Genomic DNA, 26246 nt, shown 5'->3' on the forward strand with positions numbered 1-26246 from the left:
GAGAAACTTCTGGAAAAACGGGAGAACTGTTCCCACCCCGTATACAACACGCGCCCGAAACCCTAACCGAACAAAGTTTCCTGAAGTTTCATCCTGTAACACTTTTTTCATCTGCCCAAGAAAGCAAACGCTTGAGCAGCATCGTTTCAAAACTTCTAAGCCAACTAACGGTTCGGTAACCTAGCACAGGTCCACCAACGGCGCTTTTAGAGCTGACAAGACCTAATCCAAGAGCCGCAAAGGAGCTGCCGGCAAGGTGTTTTATAAATGGTAATTAAACTTCTTAATAGTTAATTACCTGGAGGTATCTGTTCGAGCGTCCAAATACAGTTTAAATTCAGCTTCTAAACACCGTATTGACAAAACATGGATGCTCACTGCCCACTCACGTTATGGCAGCAAACTCTGATTCGATGTTCAACTTTTCTGACCTCTGCAAAATACCGTGGCACTAAATTTCTGGACATCTGCTAAATACTGAGGCAAGAAAACCAGAATGTTCCCCGCTCGTATCAGAAATTCCAGAACGCTTCTGCTCTGACTCTGGAGAAAACTTTCTCTGCGACGCCCTGCACTTAAAAGTACTCGATATCGCAGGCCGCGCGACATAAACATCAGCAGTTTCTGTTTTATGGAACAGATGGACCCAACACTTCTTCTACAATCCTCTTAATACTAATTTCTTACTCTACAACCTGTTTTTCAAAGTTCAGCTTCTAAACTTTTTTCCCTCCTGTCTTCAGGTTTTATTCAGCTACTCTACCATATTCTAGTCAGAAATCATAGGTTTGTCTTTCATACCTCTCAAGTCGTATGTGCAAGAAATCTGGACAAAGTGAAAAAATAATGGGGGACAAGAACCCAAAATCAGGTACAAATTTTAAATATTATTCTTACAAATTTAGAAAATTGTTAGAAAAACGGCATTTGTATTAGCAATCATTTTCTGAAGGATATGAACTATGAAACTCAAATATATGTCATTATTTAGTGACTTAAATCACCAGTTTCCAGAAAAACACAAATTTTAAAAGGGACAGACCAAAATTCTGAGGCAAAAAAATCTGGGCAGTCTTTCCTTCTGCAAGACCCTGTCATTCAAAAAAAGGGGGTGGTCCTGCTTTATTTGATGACAATATTTGAAATGCTCCATGACACCAACACCTATTTGCAGTTTTCACGTAACCAAGTGAATATAGCATATGAAGGCACTGATTTATTTTTACGTTATTGTCTTGTGCAAAACCCCATTACCCATACAGTATATGATTTTTTTGATTATGCCAAATCCTGTTAGAACTACTACTTTTGGGGTGCCCAAAGTGTACAAAGATATCAAAAGACCCCACTTTAGACTGATAGTGGTGGCACAATGCTCTGAAACATATTCACTGGCAGTCTTTTTAGAAAGACTTCTTAAACCCATATCTAACGGACCAATTTATATGTTAAAAGACTTGTGGGATTTTCTAGGAAGGATAAAGTTATTTATAGGACCCCAATTTAGTTTTTCTTACTACTGATGTCATAGACTTATTTACATGTATCCCTCAAGAAAAGTATATAGAACTCTTCTGTTAAGCTATCATAAAGTGCAGTTTTCTCTTGTCTAAAGAAATACAAATGGCAGGTGATTTTATGAACATTACTTTGGAGAATTACTACATATGAGAGAGAGATTTACAAGCAGATAAGAGGCGTTGTGCCCCAATCTTCACAAAATTAGTAATGAATGAGACTGGGAAACAAAATTTATATTTAACAGTGCTTTCTAGGCACATTGCAAAATGTATTTACGATATTTGGATGACATTTTTAATTTGTGTGCAAGACCAAATGAGATGAAACATGAATACATAAACTATCTAAATACTACCACATATTTTTCTATTTATTCTAAGCATCCAGTGAATAATCTAGACATGATTATTTACAAAACAGAGAATGGGTTTAGATCCAACATCTTCAGAAAATGTACATTTACTAATGCATACTTGCATTACCAAAGCTTCCATCCTAGACTATACATTGAGCACGAATGCTATCTGACAGAGCAACCTTCAACAACGAAACTGAAAAATTAGAAAATATGTTTCTTGATAGGAGCTACCCTATGAAAATGATTAAAGACATCAGTAATAATATTATTTCAGAGTGTGGCCTTAAATATAAACCCCTGTTGGGAACTGGGTTACAGCAAGGCCAGGCAGACACTCATAGTACTGGGAAGAGCATCAAAGTGAATAAGGGTGGCATTATTACTTTTGAGAGACCCTTAGTGCTATGGTACAGCACAGGCGTTAACACGATAAAGTCCATAATCAAGAACAACTGGAGTATTTTTAAGACTAATGATATTATTTTAAGTCCTAAGAAGAATATCCCCATTTTGTTTATAAAACTGCCAATAATTTGAAAAAAAATGTTTGAACTTCTGAACGATGGATATAAATCATCAGCTGCTCAGGGAGCTAAAAAGTGCTGAAAATATAATCAATGCTCATATATATTAGTGGGACGTTCCCTAAGTTTAAACTCAAGGGGGATATTTACAAAGCAATGGACACACTAGGGTGTTTTTAATGAATGGCAACTGTGGTACAACATGAATAGTATACAGAGCAAAATGTCTTGCATTTTATGTGGGACAAAAAGACAGACATTAAGGAAAATAATTTATGAGCATTTCTATGATATACAAAAATTGAAACACTGTACTACTTGCCAGGGTTTTAAGACATTTTACTTCTGTGTTTAGGTAAGGCTGTCCCAAACTTAAGAGGATAGGTATAGGAAACTAAATTAGAATATAAGGAACTCCTATGGCAATTCATATTAAATGCTGCTCTTCTGCGAGGAGTGAATGGAAACGTATCTACTGCTCCATTTATCAAACTTAGAGCAGCTAAATTATAATAGTTGCAACTATATTTATTATACAATTACTTTTGCTTACTTCAGTCAAATCACTTACATGTCATTACATTTTATTCAATAATACAATTTTGGTTTATTTGCCAGATTGTTTCGTGATGGTGATTAAAGGTACATACACATGGTATATTTCATAAGATATTTATAAATTAATCATATACATAATTAATTTAGAAATATCTCTCCCTCTCTCTCAAAAAACAGACTGAAAATTCAGATGCAGAAAGAATCTCAAATATTGTTCTTCCCCTTTAAACTTCTGTTTTAAATAGGGATAAATCCCCCTTCACCTTTGAACTTATGTATATCAACTCTGAGATTGCAGTATCTCAGAGAAAAAGGGAATATTCCTGGAAATGGCCATCTCAGACTTGGTATATACAAGTCTGTTTTTTTGGCCATTCAATCTCCCTGTTTTGGAACTCAGCCTAGTGGGCATAACAATTCAAAAGGTTATTTTGTTGTGATCTATTTACTGCATGACATAGCTCCTTACATTAATCAGATGACCTCCGAGCTCCAATCAAGTTGCTTCAGGAATGATGATGCAATTCTAAGAGCCATGCTGAAATAAATAAATGCACATACACATGCATGCATGCATGTATACATATATACAAACGCAGTGTAGGAGAAATTGCGTGGGGTGGTAAATCAAATTCAGGAAAAGAAGCATATTGAAACTGAAACATGATTTTTATTGAGAGGTATGTTGTAGAAGTGAGGTCTGGTAGTGATTTGTCCAGCCAGTGGAGCTTTAGTGCCTTGATCACCCACAGTGGCAGAGCATCTCTGTAGTACAGAGTGTGGATTCTGCTTGAGCTCTCATAAATGGTCATCCTAGGTACATACCTTAAACTGACCACGGACAGCCCTGTCAGTGTGGACAATGGCAATGGCACTTGAAATCCTCTGCATGGAGGCAGAGGTGTCTGCCACCACTGATGTCATGACACCAGTCATAATGGTGTCTCTGCACTCCCTATCCACATAAAAATTGCTGACAGAGTTATGTGACATCCTTCAAAATGCCATGCAGTACTGCAGTCAGTTTCAATACTGACTGTGTAGCAGTAAATTATGTTGAGGTAACATTCTTGCACACATGCTAGTTGATCCCAAGTGTTGGCTGCATGTCATGGTCAAACTGTGACACATAACAGCATTGAGCACCCTGTGATACTGCTCACATCTGAAGCTGTGCATGTATTTACTGCAGCAGCCACAGTGGGACACCCATCTCAGTGGTTCTTGCAGCCACAGAAGCCCCCCCCCAATCTGGGCACAGTGAGCACTATAACCGTACAGCCATGTGTTTATCTGTGGGCATGGCTGCATGCTCATCCTGTAAGTACATGATTACCCAACATAGAATCAGACAGTACCATTGTGTCATCTGACTGTGACTCTGGTACAAGTATTTTGGCATCATTTTTCACTCCTGCACAGATGCCAGCATCAGTTCTTTGTCCTGCCCCAGCCACTTAATATGTCACCGTTGCCCCAGTGTGTCCTGTGAATACAAAACATAGAAACACCACAGTGAGCTACATTACATGGGATGCACATGTGATAAGGAATGCATGCTAGGGGTGCTACTGCAGCACTTGATGTACAGTTGTAAATACTTCCCTTGTTATCCTCCCTTTTCTATTATACCAGTGTTCCTGTGATAGAAAATAACCAATGATGTACTGTGATCAGCTTATAGTTTGTGTGTGCATTACTGCTACAATAATATCTATGTTATATGTCATACTAACCTGATGCACTTCCCACTGAAAGACATGTGGGGGTTGAGCCATCCTGGTACCAATGTCCAGGATGTACCAACAAAAACTCCTCCATGTCCATCAGTCCTTTGTGGGTCAGTATCTGTCATGCTTTCCTCTTGGCATGATCACTTATAATGGTGACACACATTGCTGCAGGGTGTGATTATACCCAGTTATGGTACTGATGTCATGGACTAGTGACGGCCATATCTCCACAAGCTCATCTGAAGGACAAATCCAGCTTCAAAATCTTCTCACTTAATAATACAGAGACAAGAGACTCTATCCCACACAAAACTGTAGGATTTGAACTCTACATTCACAATAATATAAAAAAAAACTCACCAGAAACTTGACATGTTTAATAGACATAAAGCCTTTCATACTAACTCTGCTAAAACCACCTTAGCAACTACTTACCACCTTCATTCATTCTTATATGGTGCCCCTATCCTTACCGCCTTGCAGGTATCTGTTAAAACTAAACTTGAAATATGCTACAACAAATTTGATATATTTGCTGCCAATAAACAATATAATAATAACACTACACACATTACTGCAAGGCCGTTAACAGTTTGAACTGTCTTGAACTACCCCACAACCTGGACTTTGTAGAACTAGCTACTGCCCACAACATCATTTATAAACCCCATCCCTGTCCTGCTCTAAGCACTGTTCTTCCTTCTTATCACCCAAACAGACCCCTTTGTTCTAATGATAAACAACTTCTAACCATCTATACACCTCAAAAAGCAACTGGAAATAGTGTTTACTGCTACTCTATTGAAAACAAATGGAATTCTGTTCCACAGGCTATTAGAACTTTATCCTACCAGACTTCCTTCAAGCATCTTCTGAAAGGTCATCTATCAAACTCATGGCTCTGCTCATGCTGTACTCCTGGCTGAACATCAATCTTGTCTACTTTTCTTCATCCCTACCTGTATAGTTTCTCCACCCATCACCACTTCCTCATCTTCACTTGGCTATCCTACCCTCCCTACCAGCTTACATAACCTCTTCCTATCACCTCCTCCCCATTTATACTAATCTAGCCTAATCTCTCTCTCCCTTTGTAGTTAGAATTGAACTAAACATTACTTTTACTTATTACTACTGTGAATTGCCAGAAGGACGCTATCTATAATTGTATATAGTGTTTTACTTTGCTTTTTCTCACTGTTCTCTGTGTAACATATTTTTGGTATATCTCTATGCCTTACAGTATTGTTGATTATTTTTGAAATGTATAATTTTCAACTGTTTTTACGTAATATCGTTGGGGAAAAATGATTTTCTCTGTCAAATAGAGCTTTTCTCCCTAGACCACCACTGAAAGTGGGCTCTTGTGACCCAGTCAGACTGTCCTTGTCAATAAATAAATAAATTAATCTGCTAGTATAGGGAGTAGTCAGCACCCCCTTTCCCCAACAGGTGACACCCATAGGTCTTGATTGCCTGAAGCAAGAATTCATTCTCAACAGGACTGAAGTTACCAAACCGCTGCCTACCATCATATCCTGACATGATATCCACTGTGGAAAAAAAAAAAAGAACATAGCTAATCACTCTTTGGAGATGACAATGCTTTAGATGCCAGCTACAGAAAAACTGGTAAAAACCTATATAGCAGTATAATGATTGGGACATATTGTGTACAGTTTCTGACAGTGTAGTTTGCACACATTGGCACAGGCATTCTCTACAGGGACAGATTTTTCTGTTGGGTACTAAATGTATGTATAGAAGATGTGCAGGTCCCACATTATGGGTTGCCATGTTGCCTGTAGAGCCACAGGGCATACACAGAGTGCACAGGTGAAGACTGCATATGTCCTCTTATGTAAACATATGATGCACACAGTGCAGACATTTTTGCAGTCTAACCCATCAATGTATACACTCTTCCAGTATTAGTTCTAGGTAGAAGAAAAAAAAGCTGAGCGCAGTGGGACACCTACTACACTTGAGTATTGGGTTTAAATGCTTGATTTGTAGGATGATACCTTTAAGTAGGTTGGAAATTACATCTTATCACAGAACTTATGTTACATCTGTATTCCAGAGATCTCTGTCAGCCAGAAGACTTAATATAAAACCATATGTTAGACAGCATTCAAAATGGTGCTGTGTACACAAACTCTTCAGTTGTACGTACAAATAGATGTATATTATGCAAGCAAATGAGCCTATATAATATAGATGTCTCTGGTTCATCTAATTATACTTTCAAATGTGAAGGCCATATAGCTTGATCTATTTGTCAGACATATCAGGAATATAACAGACACAGGCTCATGCCATTGACTTGCATGTGTTCATACATCCTGCAACTGTGCAGTGAAAATTTGCACCATTCATTATTCGGAAATCACACTGCATACATGAGTCACTGAATGCCATTTTCTACAGTCACATGCATTGACTACTTCTGCTAGTGTTTAAGAAAAAGTGCCCTTCTGATGTATGAAGGTGCCCTTCTGATGTATGAAGGTGCCCAAGATCATGTTGCATCTTCTTCACAGCCAGTTTAGGACTTGGCTACTAGGGTCTTCTAATGTACCATTCTATAAAGCTGATGCCTAGTTTGACTAAAGCCACAGACATTCCCAGTGACAGTGCAAGCATTGGTATGATGACTTGCAATGTCACCTCCCTGATGACCTCCGTCAATGTCCTGTAAAGTTGTGATCCTGATACTTGTAGATCTGTCATATGTCATTGCTGTTTTTTGGTGAGATACTGTGAGGGGGCTACTAAGTTTGAATATGGTGGGGGGGAGAGTAACACCATAATCCTGTGTAGAGGTACTCTTGCAGCCTGCAGGTCTGTCTATGATATACTTGACATGTATGTCAGGGTAATATTTGAGGCTCATATGTGTGGTGGTTATGGACATGTGACCATTCTGTTACTATGTTTCAGGCTAATATCACTGAGTAGGTCGGCATAGATATGAGGCATACATTTGGCTGGTTGCTGAACAATGGGGTAAGGGACATACGTCTAGAGAAGTGTAATATGATGTACTGTCACTATTTTTCTATTGCTTGCAGTTCATTAACGACAATAGATTCTTATGGTCTTTCTCTGCTCTAGCATAGTCAGAATGGGATGTTACCAATGTGGACAGCTGCAATCGGATGCTCAGACTGGCAGCAAGGCAGGGCTGGCACTACTGATGTGTGCTTTCCTGAGGTATATACCAGTTGTACTTACAGATATAGTACATGTATGGTAGCCTTCTCAGTCTGGCTCCACTCTACACGTTCAGAAGAAGAGGAAGTTCATATATCTCACCCACAAACACACCCTGATGATGAAGATAGGAACACCTCACTGCAGGGAGGTGGTGTGCTCTCTCCAACAGGTAGCCTGATCCCATTGCCTATAGCAGGCCAACTGCAGCTCCATTAAGTGATGGAGCTTGTAGTCGAGAGGGAGCAGATTGAAGAATAAGGATGAAATTAGGATTAATTTGTATAGTGATATTAGGGAGATCTTCTGGAATTTCTACAAGGAGATCAGAGAAAAGACTGTTTTTATGGAATGGGAAGGGCTTATAGTAAGGGAAAGAAAGTAGGTAGAATTTTCATGGAAGGTCAGGTTGGAGAAGTTGGTGGCAGTAATTAGTTGTAGAAGATTAGGAAAGTGGGGGACCTAGGGGGCGATATGTCTCCATAGTTGATTTCTACACATTGGCAGGTCTAGATTAGGCCCATGGCAGGTGGAAATATTGAATGATATCTTGGATGAAGGTGCCATTTCAGAATATATGGGGAAGACCACATCTGTGTTGTGACCCAAGGGTAAATGAAGCCCAAAACTTCCTGAAAGTTTTTGATCAATACTTCTTTGTAGTATAAAATATTTGCATGGGTAGCTTATGTCAATATGGGGGTAGGGGATTTATAGGACATCCACAGACAACTGGAAACCGATACTTTTTTAAATTGAGATGGGCTGAAGGGGCAGGTGCTTTTTAAGGATGACCAAAAACTATTTGTTACTATAATTTTTTTCATGACTTTAGAGAAAGTATTAGGTAGGGACAGGCTAGTGCAGGGAGTAAAAGCTAAGAATCAGAGTCCACGTGTGCAAATTAAGGTGAATGGAGGATTGTCTGACAAGATAAATTTGAGATTTTGGGGGAAGGGTATTGAGCCAAGCAAACCTACTGCCACCCTCATTAATTCTGGTGTTAGTTTAAAAACCTGAATAGTAGTGAAGGAAATTTCTGTACTGGTGGGGTCCATTTGGGGGAAACACACCATGAATCATTTTCTGCATGATGCATGTTATCAATAAAGGATATGGAGAGACTGTTACCAGGGATACGGGATCATTTTAGGGAGCTTTGTGTACAGTCAAGCTTATGTTTCCATTCACTAAAATCAGTGGTAATTATAGTAGGTAAGGAAGGAGAATTATTAATGTGGACTCCATATGTCATTCTTGGGGGGGGGAGGGTATTTGGATTAAGATTTCTACCACAGTGAAGAACACAAAAGAGAGGAATTGGCAAGAATTAAAAGAAAAGGCTAGATCCTTACCAGAAAAATGACTGGGGAGAGTGTGGCCGTTAATCATAAGGATTGAAGTGGTGAGGGTTCTGATCTTGTCCCTCGCATTCCACTTGCTTAGGTGTATCAGTGTAAGCTCCAAGGATTACAGAATAATGGGAAATGCAGTGGATTCACAAATAAAGGCAGTAGAACTAGGGAGGACAGGCTATGTGGTTGAAGTAAGAAGTGGTTTGGAGGACGTGGGATTAAAGAGATATGCTATGTCCATAAATATAATGTGGCAGGTTAGGGGTATAGATGATGGTGCACGCCAAACAGGTGGAATAGTTGAAATAGCTGGTGAGTCAGGAAAATAACGGTAGAAGAAGACATGGTAAAGGTGATAAAAGGTTGGTAATGGATTGTAGATGAAGACAAATGTTTGAGGAACACTTGAGGGCATGGTAAGAAAGTGGTTTGAAGTATAGGAAGGACCTATGGAAATGGAAAAGCCAGGTAGGATGAAAGTATAAAGAGGGATTAATTTTGAAAGAAGGGGAAGGGCAGCTATTGTAGCAGACTGTAGTGCGTTTTACTAAGAAGTTGGTGGAAAGAGCACAAAGGCACAAGCACCAGGGTGGGATGGTATAACAGGTGGAAATAGACAGTACTAATTTTAGGAATTTAGAACATACAGCTTTAGAAAGGGGGGTGATTGGATTAAGGTAAATGAGGGTTCAGAAAAGTTAAAGTTATTGATGGCATACGAATGATGAAATGAAGTCTGGATTGTGGTAAAAAGAGATGGGGGCAGAGCCATAGTTTGGCATGCATTTGTATTTATTGCATGGATGGAATAGAACATCATGGTGGATACAGGATAAGGCAGATATGAGGGTGCAAAATACTGGAGATGTGGGTAGGAGGAGACAGATAACCTGTGTATATGGGGGCGAGGCTGTTCAGAGATAAAGCATTGGAGTGGAGGAACAGTACTTGGGTACAGATTGATGCAACCGATACAGGAGATGCTTGGTGATGAAACTGGAAGGAGTGCTACACCAAAAGGGTATAACAGGCTAAAATTAAAAGGCTATGGTACAGAAGAATAGGAAATGGGTTAAATGCTTAATCAGTGGAGGTACAGGAAAGTAGAAAATTAGAAAGGGTACTGGATGGGATTGTAGGGTGGTGTTTGGCTTTATTAGCCATAATATACCCATAAAAACTAAAAAGTAAAAAGTCATGGACATTTAAAAGCCATTTAAATGACACACTAGCTTGCTGTTAAGGGGTCATTTACATATATTCCATGGGCCTCCACACATAGAGAAGCCTTTAGGTTAGCTGGGTCTTTCTTGTAGCTTTTACTGAATGATTTATCTGTATGACCTTTTTACCTGTTGTTTATGTTTTGTGTGTGTGTGTTGCATATGATTTAATGCTAGTATGCATTTGCTGCAGGATCTCATGGCATATTTTCAGAATAAGGTACGAGTGTCTTTCAATTTGAAAAGTGTATAAATGCTCATGAATACCTACGTTTGGCAAAAAAAAATACTATCACATGAAAGCTGGAACCCAGTACAAGTTAATTTTCCATGCTTTTTATTTTACAACTGTTTTTAATGCATTTCATAAATATCAATTCAGAGGAGGGGATGCTACATACTTTTCAGCTGATCAAAAACTGCTGATTCAGTAACATACAATTTGAAGTACACCAACTACAGTTCATAAGACAGATACATGAGCAGATGTTATTGTCAGGGACTTAATCAATGAATTTCATCTGATCCAGTACCAGCTTTTAGATTTTCCTCTTTTGAGTGTTTCTTGTCATTACATAGGTCTATCTAAAGTCACCTTCAAATCCATGCATCCAAGTAGCAAATAAAAGACATTAAATATTTTACCCTGAAACATCCCATTTGGCAGATCTCCAGTTTCTGTTCAGTCCTTCCAAAGTTTTTATATCATCATCCGACAGACTGAAGTCAAAAATCTTAAAAAAAAAAAAAAAAAAAAAAAGATAGCCATAAAAGCATGCCATAGTATAGTCTGACACATGAAGCCATCTGTCATTGTTCATATGGGTGCAAAGTTACTGCATTAAATGTATGAAGTAGCCTCTGACCATTTGATGAGACTCTCATCTGCTTTCCTGTGTTGTTCGCCTCATCTCATACTCATGTCCTGGAATGAGGACCACCAAATCAGTCTGTTCTTCCACACGGGAGATTGTAAGGCAACAGTTATCAATTTATAGCTGAAGACATACCCTTATTATGATATGGGTGGCAGAAGGATGAAGTAATAACATGCATTACTGTTGTTGACCAGATTCTGTCAACCACAATCTTCACTTTCACATTTTTAAGCAGCCAACTACAGCAGATTAAAAGTAAATGGGGAACAGATGAACAGATCACCATGGGATGGGTAAGGCCAATCTAATCAAATGGGATAGGTTATTTTGAGCAGAAAAAGGGAAATTGGCTAGGCTTAAAATAGCCTACAAAGGCAGCTAGCCTAGTACTTAACCTATGAACCTACAAATGAAAATAAATTGATGATTAATTGATCACATAAAATATTGCATTGTATTGGGTGAGGATGGTACACCTACACTTGCATGTACTCTGAAGGTAGCCTGGGTTCCGGAAGAAAAAGGGTCTTGGGGCCAGTCTGCTTGCCCGATAAAATATAAGTAAAAGATAAATCTAGTTGAAATATAAATAAATACGTAAATAAATAAATGTGGTCATATTTCCACTGCTTTCATTAATTTCTTTGTATTGCATATGTATGATGAAATGATGATGCTTTAAAATCTTGACCATCTCCAGCTACTTCAATAGCTAAACAGCAGAGTAGTCAAAGTAGTGATCTAGAAGGTCAAGGTTTGATCCCTAGTTGAAGCCTGTACTTTTTAAATGTGCTCCTAGACATTAACCAGGGCTGTTGCCTCCAAAAGCAGTTTATTTGAATTCTGGTTCAGGGTGCAGTTGATGCACTCTTTCTCTGCCTCTCCCCTTCTCTTTTTCGATCTTTGTACAACTACCTCACATATTGGGTTGGGATAGGGAATACACAGACTTAGTTTTGTATGTGTTCCATAATGTGCCTAAGTCAAGGATGAAAAAGGATCTAGAAAACAATGCACCTTTCTGGTAAAAATGTACAGTTAAATATAAATGTATACCTTAATACATATAAATCTGTAATTGCACCTTTTTGAGGCCTCCTGGGCATGTTTGTGAAAATAAGTAGATACCAAACCTTAAACATGTAATTATCAGATGAATTTTGTTGCAGTTTATTTCACTTTACTGCATGTCTCTTCCTTGCTCCCCAGCATCGTGCATCACCTGAGCTGTCAAAATGCTATAAAGCAAACATGAGACATTTCTGTGACATACAGCTGATAATATAGAAAAATACTAAGTAGAACAGCTTTTAATGCAGGCTGTTAATTTTTATACCCCAGACAGGCTTCTTTATTAGCATGATCTAGTACCACCCATCAGAGGAAATATTTGCCCCTTATGTTTGTGAATAGGCAGTCTGAAGCAATAACACATGTGTGCATGTGGTTTCTATTACAATTTAACTATAGTTTAAATAATCCATGATTGGGTGTGGGTAATGCAGAATTTACACATGGATGATGTAGTTAGACCGTGATGATGAAGCCTGAGTAATAGGAGTAAATCCTACATATTACCTACATACAAGGGTTCTTTATTATGCAATAATCCATGACTGCACATGAGTATATTATGATTTACCCATGGTTGGTGTGGTTTGATCACCAGGGCAAAGCCAGACTGAATAAAGAAAGCCAACCATGGGTAGATCTTAACATACCTACAAACAGGAGTGGATTATTGCAATTATATAATATTATTTAAGAAGGAAATTGCTTACCTTTCTTAAATAATGTCTTTGTATAAGGACGCTGTAGTGTTTATAGGTTACTGCCTTTTTCTGCTATTTTAAGCCTAGACAATTACCCAATGTGAGAATCAAACCTTGCACCTATGGTTTATAAGGCAAACACCTTAACCATTATGCTAACCTCCCACCCATGTTCCTTCATATTCTTACTTTTTACTGATATACGGTGCATGTTTATGGGGCTTACGTTTCCATGCTTGCATAGTATATCAGTGCAGTGCAGGAGAAGCAACACAGAAAAGAGAATCTCTGTTTGTTTATTTATTTTTTTTTTGAGAAATACAGGAAAAATCATGTATGTTTCTGTTTCTTTAGTTTTGCAGCACATACCTGATTTTTCCTCATATTTTGCAATGAACTGGTATTCTGTAATTGGTATTATACAATGCCATTATTTTAAAAAATGCTTATCTTTTTAAATAACAGTGTTATACGTCTGAACTTCGTATTCCTGCTCTCGTCCAAGGCGAGCGATGGCCTGTAAATTTACTGTGTATGTGTTAGATGTGTATGCACCAATGCTTGCACAGTATGTTTGGTAAATGTAGTTTGCAAACTTTTTTTACTTATGAGTGTGCATGTGTGCTACTATCTATGTGAGGATGTCAGCAGTCTCCTGATGTCCTGTTGGTGATTTGATAATATATATATATATATATATATATATATATATATATATATATATATATATATATATATATATTTCAAAAATTGTCAAATTTGCCTTGTTTTTTAAGTGTGTATTTGTGGAGGGAAGCATATGTCTTCCGTCCTGTTTAGTTTTTTTTTTTTCTTCTGCTTAGCAAACATGGCAGTTGTACCTCTTTTGTTTTTAATAATTACAGGTGCCTGGACTTACTCCTGTTTGTAGTGCTGTATTTGCAATGGACTATCTGATTGCTTTATCTAATCAGCATGCAGGTTTTTACTTATAAATTACAAATATAGTGTACGTCATATCTTTTGTGTTATAAATTCTGATAGGTCATGCTAGTGACCTGTCCACTTATGCGGTTACTACATGAATAACAATTAGCATTTTTATTTTATAATGTAGATATACATATTCAACTAACAGATTCAAGCTGAATTGTTGGTGTCTTGGAGAAAATAATACAGTGGCTTTTCTTCAAAGGGCAAACTGACAAGCTGAATGGAAATAGATTATTGCCTAAAAATCCATAGTTTAGCAACTGGTTGTCATGCCTTTGTTTTCTATGTTTTTGTGCTAATATACAACTCATACTCAAGAAAGAAGGACCCAACACAAATTATCTATGTCATACTCTACTGCCATGCTCAAAAGTAGAAACTAGTTCAGAAGTAGTGAAGGGTTTAGTAAAAAGCATGGAGTGTTACAGCACCGAATTTCCTGTATCACATAGAAATGTGTGGGATCTGCTCTAGAATCCAAGAGCCCATTCTTAACATATGGCTGAGAAGGTAAGAAGTTATAAAACAGTGAAGTGAAATATTCTAAAACCTAAAGGTAAAGTATAAATATTGTGGGTAAAAGCCTTATGTTAAGACTTTTTTTTTAAGTCGTGAACCACAAAGAATGAAACTGTGGCCTGGAGTCTGCTAGTGTGAATTGTTTTGCTTCCTTGAATGTGCCAGCAGTCCCAAGGTTCCATGACAACAGCCTTCTTATATTAACAGTATATTGCTACTTATTTAAGGATTCTTCTGATTACAGATTGGAAAGAGGTATCTTTGCTAAGAATTATAGAAGACAGCTTTATTGACATGATAAGGGTACTAGTACAGGCCAGACATTATTAAAGATAATGCTGCTTACATCTATAAAATAACAGTCATAGTCAAAACGTGTTGACATTCATCTATAAAATAACAGTCATAGTCAAAACGTGTGTTGACATTCATCTATAAAATAACAGTCATAGTCAAAACGTGTGTTGACATTCATCTATAAAATAACAGTCATAGTCAAAACATGTGTTGACATTCATCTATAAAATAACAGTCATAGTCAAAACGTGTGTTGACATTCGCATTTACAAATATTTGCACTTTAGCATATATCTATTCCCAAACTAAAAGATATATTACGTCCCTTGGGAAATCACACTACTGCCTCCCCACCCCATTTTACCTTATGTGATGAATGTATTTGATAGATACTAAGTTTGGTAACAGTGTATTACTTAACAAGTCCCCCCACACACACGCGTGCATATACACACACGCACATACACACATGCAATCACAGACCATCATTTAGGAACTTTAAAATGTGACAGCCTGCCTCCAGAGAAGTAGGGAGGTAGTACATATGTAGATCACAGTGACTACTGCTGTGTGATTAAGGCAAATAGGGGAAACAGAAGCTGGATCTACTGAAACACTGATCCTCATTACTTCCTCCATTCACATCAGGATTTGTACCACCATGTCCTGAGGAAAGAGGGCCACAAGTCACATGCTTCCATCATGATAGCTAGTTCTGCAGCCACTAAACCCAGACTGACCTCCATAAGGGGCAGCAGCTGTACTGCACCAAGCACTGTTCTGCGTTTTTAACATTTCAAGACAGTTTAAATTACATGCCGATATATCAACTACCTAACTGCATGACTGCAACTTTTCTGCCCGGCTCTAGGCTTTGCCCAACCCAGTTCATATATGTTATGTTCATAACTGTGATTTAATGCCTCATCAGAGATGAAATGTACCTACCTGTGCATTCTGAATAATTCTGACTGGAGTGACGCTTTTTGGAATTACTGTAACACCTCTCTGCACATGGTAGAGGAGGAGCACCTGAAAGAACCAAACAGCAGTGACATGAAAAACACATACAAGTTAACAACTGAACACTTAAAAAAGTACATAGCTAGTATAAATTCTGTATTAAAATTGGTGTAATCTGCCTATCTGTTAAAAAATTGTTTACTATCTTTATTATGCATAAATGCACTTTTACATTTACCTGTATCTTAGCAAGCAACACATTGTTCTTTTAGTACGTGACTTTTTCAAGCCCTTCCCTGAACATGCGTTTGGTCATCAGCAGGGATAGCTTAACAACTCAGTTAAGCTAATTGTCTCTGTCACTTTTTTAATATACTGAAGTTCAATATCTTGTCCAGGTGAATGACAGAATGGATTCCAAATCTTTGCAAAACTTTAAAGGCAAATTTATCAGCTAATTAAGCAGCTGCTGAAACTATTCAGCAGTTGCACTTCAGAATGTGTACAGCAACTGTCTTTTCATTCAGATGGTAAGGGAAGATCTTTGTGTGCACCTCTATATTATGTTATAGAAAGCAGCCTTGTCCAAACAAGTCACCACCCCTGCAAAAAAAAAAAAAAAGAATATGTAGCCCATTCCTGTTAGGCTACAGGTAAACAAGCATAAAACACTACAGTAGAAGTCAATTTTACAGCAGAAGGCAGCTAGTTCCAGGACTCACCCGACTGAGAACAAATAACAAATAAATACTTGTATAAAATACTTGCATTTATTTATTTTACATTTGCTAACCTGGAAAGCACACTGATCTACTGACCCCTTTTCAGGCACAGCCTGGGCCAAAACAATAACAGATAAACAAATAGTATGAAGCAACACACCAAGCAGTGATCGGATAATATATAATGATATAGCTAATTAAAATTCTAGCAAATTAGTCAACAAGTAGGTAATGCAATGATATCTGCTCATTTGTTAGAATAAAGTAAAAAGGTCCAAATATGAAATAAAAAGAAACAGAATATGTAAAACAGCAAATCTGGGATTGGATTAGTCATGAGGATAAGTGGAGTGGGAAAGTACAATTTTGTACCTACCATAAATGTAGATGTTCGAGTGCTAATACAGCTGCAGTCATAACAGATGGGTTCTCCTGCCGTCAGGCGGGTCCTCGGTCGGCCGAATTCCAAAGTCTAGGTCCGGCGTCAGTTGTCGTCGCTTCTTCCCTGACGTCAGAGCGCCAGGGGTATAAAAGAACCAGCTGACGCCATTTTCTTCAGTTTTCTTGCCCCAGATGTCAAGTGCCCCCAGAGGAAGGCAATACATAAATTTGTGTAATAAAGCAATGCAATGTAATCAAAAAACAGTAGTTGCAAGCAAATACACCATAAAAGAATACCCCAAGAGGGGAAGGAGGGAGGGAAACCTGGACTGCAGCTGTATTAGCACTCGAACATCTACATTTATGGTAGGTACAAAACTGTACTATGTTCATCGTGCATACAGCTGCAGTCATAACAGATGGGTAGAATCCCAAAGCTAAGAAAGGGGTGGTAGGCACTAGGTGGAACTAGGAGGAGCCAGAATGCCCTGCAAGACTGCTGTGGCAAAGCCTGCTCTAGTTTTGGAGTATAATGTTAGGTGGTAGTGCTTGGAAAAGGTATGCACTGAACTCCAAGTGGCTGCTTCCAATATATCCTTGGTAGGAACTCCTCTGAGGAATGCTGCAGAGGTAGCTGTGGCCCTTGTGGAGTGAGATCTGATGCCTGTAGGTACAGCCTTACCATGTAAAGAGTAACAAAAGCATATGCAGTGGGCTATCCATTTTGAGATTGTCTGTTTGGAAATTGGTTTCCCTTGAGCTCCTACAGCATAGGACACAAAGAGCTGTTCTGATTTTCTGAAAGGCTTTGTTCTGTCCAAATAATAACGCAGCTGTCTGTGGATGTCCAAGGAATGTAGTAGTCTCTCCCCTTTGTTTTGAGGATTAGGGTAAAAGGTAGGTAAGTGTATAGCCTGATTCAAAGCTACCCTGGATACCACCTTTGGCATAAAGGATGGGTTGGTTCATAAGGAAACTCTGTCCTGATGGAAGATGATAAAAGGCTGCACAGCCATGAGGGCTTGTAGTTCCGATACCCTACGAGCTGAGGTGATAGCCAGAAGGAAAGCTGTTTTCCAGGACAAATATTGCAAATCTGCTGAGGCAGCTGGCTCAAAAGGAGGCAGGGTCAGCTTTTCTAGTATGAAATTGAGATCCCAAGCAGGTATTGGTTGTTTCCTTGGGGGGTTTATATTCTTTGCCCCTCTGAGGAACTGTCTTAAGAGGGGGTGAGAGAATAAAGGTGGATCAGTGTTGTATTCTGTAGAAATGGCTGAGGCATGGATTTTGATGGAGGAGAATGAAAGTCCACTGTTTAGCAGCTCAGCTAGATACTGTAATATTTGAGGTAAATTCAGTTTTCCAGGATTCTGGCCCTTTTTCTCAATCCAGGCACAAAACCGTTTCCATTTTGCGGAGTAAGCTTTTCTGGTAGATGGCCTTCTGGCCTCCAAAATGACATCCTGCACCTCCTTGGAGAGTAGGGTCTGTTGTGATGTTAAGGAATCTTCCATGTGGCCAGATTGAGTGTTTTCAGCTGACTGTGAAGAGTTTTGAAGCTGTGCTGAGTCAGAAGAAGAGGCATTCGAGGTAGGGTCCATGGAGGGGAATGTGTCAGGCTCCTCAGGAGTGGGTACCAGTGCTGTCTTGGCCAGTCTGGAGCAATGAGAATCATCTTTGGTCTGTCTGCTCTGGTTTTTAGTAGAACTTTGGGCAGTAGGGGAAGAGGTGGAAAGGCATAAACTGTCATTGCTGTCCAACTGAAAGAGATAGCGTCCACTCTCCAGGCCTGTGGATGGAAAGTCCTTGAGCAGAATTTTGTCAATTGGTGATTTTTGTGGGAGGCAAAGAGATCTATGTCTGGCCTTCCCCATGCTTGAATTATCTCTGTAAAAACTTGAGGATGCAACTTCCATTCGTGTGGATCTGTCATATTCCTGCTTAGGTTGTCTGCCAGCGTGTTTTCCTTGCCTGGCAAGTACTGTGCTTGAAGTTCGATTTGTAATTCCAGGGCCATGTTCCAAAGTGACATGGCCAGCCTGCACAGGGGGTATGAATGGGTTCCTCCCTGTTTGTTTATGTACCACATTACTGTGGTGTTGTCTGTCCTTATCAATAGTTGACCTGGATGCAGAAGGTCTTTGAAAGCTGTAATAGCATTTGTTACTGCTAGCATTTCCTTTTGATTGATGTGAAGGTGCTTTTCTTTTTGGGACCATTTGCCCTGAATGCACCGATCTGTCATGTGCGCCCCCCAGGCGTAGTCCGAGGCGTCTGTTGTGATGACTTGATTTGCTTGTGGCTTGCAGAATGGGAGACCTGTGTTTCTTTGGCATGCTTGAGCCCACCACAGAAATTCCTTTTGAAGACATGGAATTAGTGGTATTATTGTTTCCAAACTCTGGCTGTGTTGAGACCATAGGTTTTTCAGGTACCATTGAAGTTTCCTCATATGCAGCTTTGCACATGGGATTAGTAAGATGCAAGATGCCATGAATCCCAGAGCCTGCAGGATTTTCCTTGCAGTCAGCCTGGTGCAATTTGATAGTGCTCTGAAGTATTGAGTTAGTTGCCCCTGCTTCTCTGGCGTGAGGTAGGCCATCTGGGTGTTTGTGTCCAAGTTGGCACCCAGGAAAATTATTTTTCAAGAGAGTATTAGTCTTGATTTCTTTTTGTTGACTGTGTATCCCACAGAATTCAACAACATTATTACATAAGCCAGATGTTTCAGAAGAATGTGCTTGCTGTCCGCTTGGATCAGGCAGTCGTCCAAATATGGGTATATTTGTATCCCTTGAAGTCTGCAGTAGGCAATTACTGATGCCAGGCATTTCGTGAATACTCTGGGCGCAGTAGATAAGCCAAAGGGCAATGCACAGAATTGATAATGGGTTGAACCTGCAAGAAATCTGAGGTATCTTCTGCAATTTTGTCTGATTGGGACATGCAAGTATGCCTCCTTGAGGTCCAATGTTACCAGCCAAGACTCCTTGCCCAGCATGGGAAGAAGCTGCTGTAGAGTGAGCATCTTGAATTTTGGTATGAGTAGAAATGTGTTTAGGATGGATAGGTCCAAAATAGGTCTCCAATCTTTTCCCTTCCTTGGTACCAGGAATAGTCTGGAATAAAAACCTTGACCTTGTTCGTGCATAGGTACCTCTTGAATAGCCTTCATGTCTATGAGATCTGAAATTAGTCTTTGTGCCTCTGCCCTTTGATTGTGTGGCAGGTTTGGCATGCCTCTCATTTTTGGAAGGGTGTGAAAATGGAATCTGTAGCCTCTGTTTATAATGTCCAGGATCCATTTGTCTTTTGTGGCAATATGCCAATTTTTTGAAAATAATGCCAGTTTTCCGCCTAAGGGTGCTGCCATTTGAGTCTTGCTTGGCATGCAAAGGGGAAAGTCATTGGGCTTGCTTTCTGAATGGTTGCGAGTTATCCTCACCACCTCTTTGTGTGGGAGCTTGCCATTGTCTGCCTCTAAACGATCCTTGGTATTGCCCTCTGCCTCTCGGGCACCTGTATCTACCCCTTTGGGGTCTGTCCGTGGCTGGAAAGGACCAATTTTTGGAAGGCCAATTTCTACTGAAACGTGGGGGTTGTACCTGTAGAAAATCTTTCACAGTTTGCATTGATTTAGCCTTTTCCTCCATTTTCCTTAATACCTCCTCAGCATTAGCACCAAATCATACATCCTTTTGTAGAGGGGCATCTAGTAATTTAGCTTTTACATGATCTGGCAAGGTTTGTTCCTTGAGCCAGGCATGCCTACGTATGACTGATCCTGTATTAGCAGCTCTACATGAGGCCTCTAGAGCATCAAAACCACATTGTAAGGTATGTTTACCCACTTGCTCTGCACTGTGCATCAAATCCTGTAACTCCTTCAAGTCCGGTTGTTCAGGTTGTGACATTTTACTTTTCAGTTGTGATAACAGAAACTGTTGGTACTTTAGCATATGGAACTGACAGTTTAATGCCCTCATGGTTAAGGTAGCCGAGGTATATACCTTTTTTCCCCACCTTTCTAAGGATCTGGAATCTCTCTTGGAAGGTAAAGGATTTTTAGCAGTGGAGGCCTTAATTCCCTTGGGGCCCTGTGAGATGGTTTCTGGGTCAGCAGCATGGCTTTTGTATAAAATTTGGTGTGAGTCAGGAACCCTGTAGTACCTGTCAGGCTTGACTGGGGCTGGAGGTAGAGAATCCGGGTTAAGGCAGGCCTCCGAGTACACATCATCTAGTATGTCCAAGACAGGAGGTATAGCCAGAGGTCTGTGCTGAGGTAGCAAGAGAAATTCCCTAAGCCTTTTCTTGGAATCTGAATAATCTTGGCCTTCCCAGTGGAAGTGTTCTCTTAAGGTATGCAAAGTTTCCCCAAATGAGAAATCCTCTGGGGGGGGGACAGAGGGAATGGACTCCTCTGCATCAGAATCTTCCAAAGGGGAGTAAGAATGTTCCTGATCATCAGAGTGCTCTGAAATAATGGAGCCTTGATCAGAAGAGGGGGATTCTTTCTCCACTCTGGGCCTTTTGTCCGGGGGGGGGGGGTTGAGAACCCCTGATAAGAGTAATTAAATCCTCAGCCATTTTAAGCATCTGTTTTTTAGGCATGGGGCCTGGGGATGGGCCCTGTGTAGCTTGTCTCAGAGTGCATGGCTGCTTTAGACTTAGTGAAAGCCTTGATGGAAAAAGAAGAGGAAGGTCCGAAGACACCTTGAGAGGAGGTGGACCTGTCCACATTTTGAGACTGACCGCCAAGCGTGGCTTCAGTATCTGTAGTCGGGGTGTGGGCTGAGGAGCCTGTGACCTCGGGCACAGGAGACACCGCCAATGAAGCGTCGTCGGTAGTCAGAGGCTGCGTAGGTGCCTCGCTGAGAACCGGACCATGTGTAGTCGGCTTTGGCGTGGTGTCAGTAGAGGCCGCGGACCTCGTGTGTCGGTCCTTATCTTTGCGCTTTTTAGACAAAACTGGAGTCGGAGTATCTGATGACATAATATAGTTAAATGTTTTGCCAAAATAATGCTGGGCGAACTCCGCCCGACATTAAATCGTGCGTTTGTTGAATGTAGCACAAAAGCGACAGACCGAGACGTTGTGGTCTGGGCCTAAACAAGGAATACAGAGGGAATGAAAATCCTTATGCGGTATTTGCTTCCCACAAGAAATACAATTATTAACTTTGTCTGACATCGGTCTGAGGCAAGAAAAGTTTCCCCAACGGGGTACTTAGCTTTAAAGAAGACTTCTGTTGCAAAATTTTCGTAATTTCAGGAGCTGGCCGACCGGCACTTGCGAACTGCTTCTGCTTCGGGCACCGCGCGGCAAGAAAGACTGAAGAAAATGGTGTCGGCTGGTTCTTTTATACCCCTGGCACTCTGACATCAGGGATGAAGCGACAACCGACGCCGGACCTAGACTTTGGAATTCGGCCGACCGAGGACCCTCCTGACGGCAGGAGAACCCATCTGTTATGACTGCAGCTGTATGCACGATGAACATCAGGAAAGCACTGAAGTATGACACTGGAGCAGGTATTCCATCAGTAACAAGTCTGTAGGACACTGGCATTGATATTTATCTGACATATTCAAGGTGAGACTACATAAAAGGGGGTGGATTAGGAAGCCTTAGACCTACACAGGAGTATTGAATTCTTTAGTTAATGGATAATGGAATTTGCAAACAATCTGAGTTGATTTATCAGTTTGTTTGCTTGCTGCTCTATATGTGGGAGAGAAGTAGTCTAAGATAGATCTGTTATTTAATTACTGGAAGTGGGTTTTATTCAGGATCAAATATATGAAGTGGTTGTCGTGATGAGAGTCTTGCTGCAGTTCCAAATAATGTAACAGTTGTTGTGTGTGTGTGTGTGTGTGTGTGTGTGTGTGTGTGTGTGTGTGTGTGTGTGTGTGTGTGTGTGTGTGTGTGTGTCTGTGTGCATTTAGGATTCATTTTCTACATTTAAGCAATTTCTAAAAGTTGATAAAATAACTTTATACGTGTGACTCAATATTATTCGCCAAAGCAGCAGTTCTGGCATTGACTATGCCATCAGTGTACAATAGAGAGTTCAGATTAGGGATTTCCCAAGGAAGGTCATTAACAAGCAGTGAAAACAGTGGTGAACCTAGGAGTAAACCTTATGGGATGTCCATGTCCATGTTTTTTAAGGGATTTCCTAAAGGACTGTAAAGTAGTACACATTCTATTTTGTTTGCAATGATATTCCAGTCTGTTGGATGCTATAAATGCTAATATAGATATGTTTGGAAATAAATTAAAAAAAAGTTCTGTTAAGGCTGTATTTCTAAAGCATGTGGAGAAATTTTTGGACACTGTACAGTGCCTGAGTTTTAGAATAAAGTTAGCATGACCTGTGCACTCAAAGGATCTTTTTAAATCTATGATGACAGCTCCTAAGAGCCTGCACATCCCAAAAACTCTGATGTATATTATTAGTGATTGCACTAAATGAATTGCATTTTTGGCAATTTCACCATACCATCCCCAGTCTTAGCACATACTGGGGAAGGTACCCACATTCTCTTCAGTGGCAAGTAATACAGTCAGTAGAATTAAGAGCTGTGCTGTTTCAGTCTTCAGAAATAAAGAAAAAATAGTCTAATATCTATTGGCAGCTGCAAGAGCAGAGTGTAAGAACACTTCAGTGTCTATGGCTCAAACAGGTAGCAACATTTCTTGCCTTTGGTGCTGGAAGACCAGGGGGTTGTGCTTTTTATTCCCACACCAGGTGATTGGATTGTTGACATGGCAGTCTAGCATGGGGGGGGGGGGTGCACTCCTGAGTGTGGTGTCCTTCAGATGAGATCTTAAATCTAGGTTCATTCTGCTTGAGTTGGTAGTAGCTCAAGTGGATGCAAAAGATCCCAAGGCACTTATCAAAAAGAGTAGGGGAAGTTCCCCTTTGCTCTGGCCACATTTCCCTGTAGTTATACATACCACATTGGCTGTCTACTGGAAAGAGACTATTAGCCTTAGGGACTAACCTGGTCAAGAAAGCAAAAGCATAACTATGTAGGACATTAGGACCTGGAACTCCTCCTTACTGCAGAAGGAATGTCAGCCTGGAGAAGGGACCCTTTTCTGCTCTTCTACTTGCTGTTGAGGGGGCACAACATGCTGTGATTAAAGAGTGGCACTGAGTGCCAAATGAACAAAAAAATAAAACTCCAAAAGACCAGCTCAAATCACTCCAGGAAAACTTTTATTAAGCTAATGCAACAATGCTCCTTCAGGTTAAAAAAACAGAAAACATCCTCTGTCTAGTTTATATAATCTTCAAAATCACATGACCTAAAACACAGTTACTCATTGGTCACCTTAATTTCATCTGCTTCAACTTCAGAACAGGTTGAATACTAAGCCCATTCAAACCTGGGCTTGAATCTGCTCTTAGTTTATTAACCCACATATACTCTATATTTTCTGCTTGAGCAACCATGTCCCCACCGCTGTTATTGTCATAGAATCTGTATATAACTAAAAATTCAAAACAATGAGCTTGACAGGTATTTTTATATATTTGAATAAGGCATTAGTTTCAGCACTTCTTATTTCAGACATATGATCACATATTCTCTCATGTAGCTTTCTATTAGATTTGTCAATATAAAATGCTAAACGTCGTCAGTATCTAATATGTCTTTAGTGTCGCAGTTGGCACAGGTATCAAAATAAAACTTTTGTGTAACTGGATGTGTAAATAAATTATCCCTTGAAATAAATCTGCAGAACATGGATCTATGACATGGATGTGTCCCCTTTTTGAATAAATATAGTATGAACACCTCTCTGTTGCTGTTTGTAGTACAATAACTGCTTTAAGTTATGTCCACATCTATATCCAAAGAAAGTTTTTTTCCATGTTAGTATTTACAAAATCTGTTCCCTCAGGGATGTGCTAATGCTTCTTAGCTATTTGTAGAAGTGATTGTGTATCTGTATTATAAGTAAATAGTATGTGTAAGCACTCATTTACACTTGCTGGTCTTACACCACCAGTCCTTTGTACCGGATGTGTCAGAAGCCATTCATTTCTTAATGTAATAACCACATCCCTTTGTTGCACTAAACATATGTGTGGGGGTACATTTCTCATTCTATGTAGGTACATATTTCTTTGCACCTCCTTAGAGTAAATGGTAGAATGTAATTTTTTTATCTTGGCATGTAATATTAATGTCCAGAAACTTAATATTAACTGTTGAAAATGTTTTCTTAAATTTTAAGAAACAAACAATTCTTTCTGGATACAATATAAAATTATCTACATCCTATTTCATACCATTCCCACAGTAAAAATATCAACCACAAACCTTCTATAAAACAATAAATTCATTAAACATTTGTTGGTGTGTTCTAAAACATAGTCCAGGCCAATAGCAAGTTAGCATATGTATTAGCAACAGGGGTGCCAAATGCCACCCCTTTCTTCTGAAGTATAAACATTCATTAAAACAGAATAAATTATTCTTTACAACTAGTGTTAATAATTCAAATATTGTGTTTATAAAAGTTGTGGGCATTGTTTACAGACATAAATATGTTTTAACACCTTTAATGCTCATATTCATTATCATTGTGAATAGATAGAGCATCAAACTCAAATGTCACTAATAAAAATTACTTCTCCTTATTTGTCAAATGTCACATAAATAACTGATGTAAAAAAATCACTGCTACCCTTGATATAACTTGGGCAGTGTTGTAAAGTCTCATTTAATGTCTTTTCCAGAAAGCAGGTGGATTTAAAAGGTCTTTATGTATTTTAGGTAACCCTAAACTAAGAGCAGATTCAAGCCCAGGTTTGAATGGGCTTATAATAGTATTCAACCTGTTTGTAGCTGAGGCAGCTTAAATTAAAGTCACCAGTGAGTAACTGTGTTTGTGGTCATGTGGTTTTGAAGGTTATATAAACCAGCTGGTGGCTGTTTTCTATTTTTTTTTACCTGAAGAAACAGTGTTGCAAAAGCTTGTTTAAAGTTTTCATGTGGTGATTTAAGCTGGTCTTTTGCGAGTTTTGTTGAAGCTTTTCTGACCAGGCACATTTTTAATTGTTGTTTGTTTGTTTGCCAAATGAACCAGCTATGGCACTGTAGAAAGGATAAATCAATAAACATGATTTTGCTTTGTATACTGTCATGATTTTCTTCTTGTTTTATTGCAGTGTTAATTTATTAAATATTTTTTTGGAGTTTTAAAAGTTCTAAGTTAGGATCAGAAACAAATGTTG

The 26246-nt window shown here is 39.4% G+C and overlaps 1 protein-coding gene across 1 annotated transcript in view; it reads right to left on the reverse strand.

The window, feature by feature from the left end:
* LOC122811307 (aldo-keto reductase family 1 member B1-like) overlaps positions 1 to 26246 on the reverse strand; it is a 356222-nt gene that overhangs the window by 58409 nt on the left and 271567 nt on the right. Inside the window, exons 9-10 of the mRNA XM_044083068.1 lie at positions 15875 to 15958; positions 11134 to 11222 (exon numbers count right to left, since the gene is read on the reverse strand). Coding sequence (XP_043939003.1) covers positions 11134 to 11222; positions 15875 to 15958 — 173 coding nt within the window. The remainder of the gene's footprint in view (positions 1 to 11133; positions 11223 to 15874; positions 15959 to 26246) is intronic.

This window comes from Protopterus annectens, chromosome 9.part0, assembly GCF_019279795.1.
Source record: "Protopterus annectens isolate FY-2018-M chromosome 9.part0, PAN1.0, whole genome shotgun sequence".
NCBI lineage: Eukaryota > Metazoa > Chordata > Ceratodontiformes > Protopteridae > Protopterus > Protopterus annectens.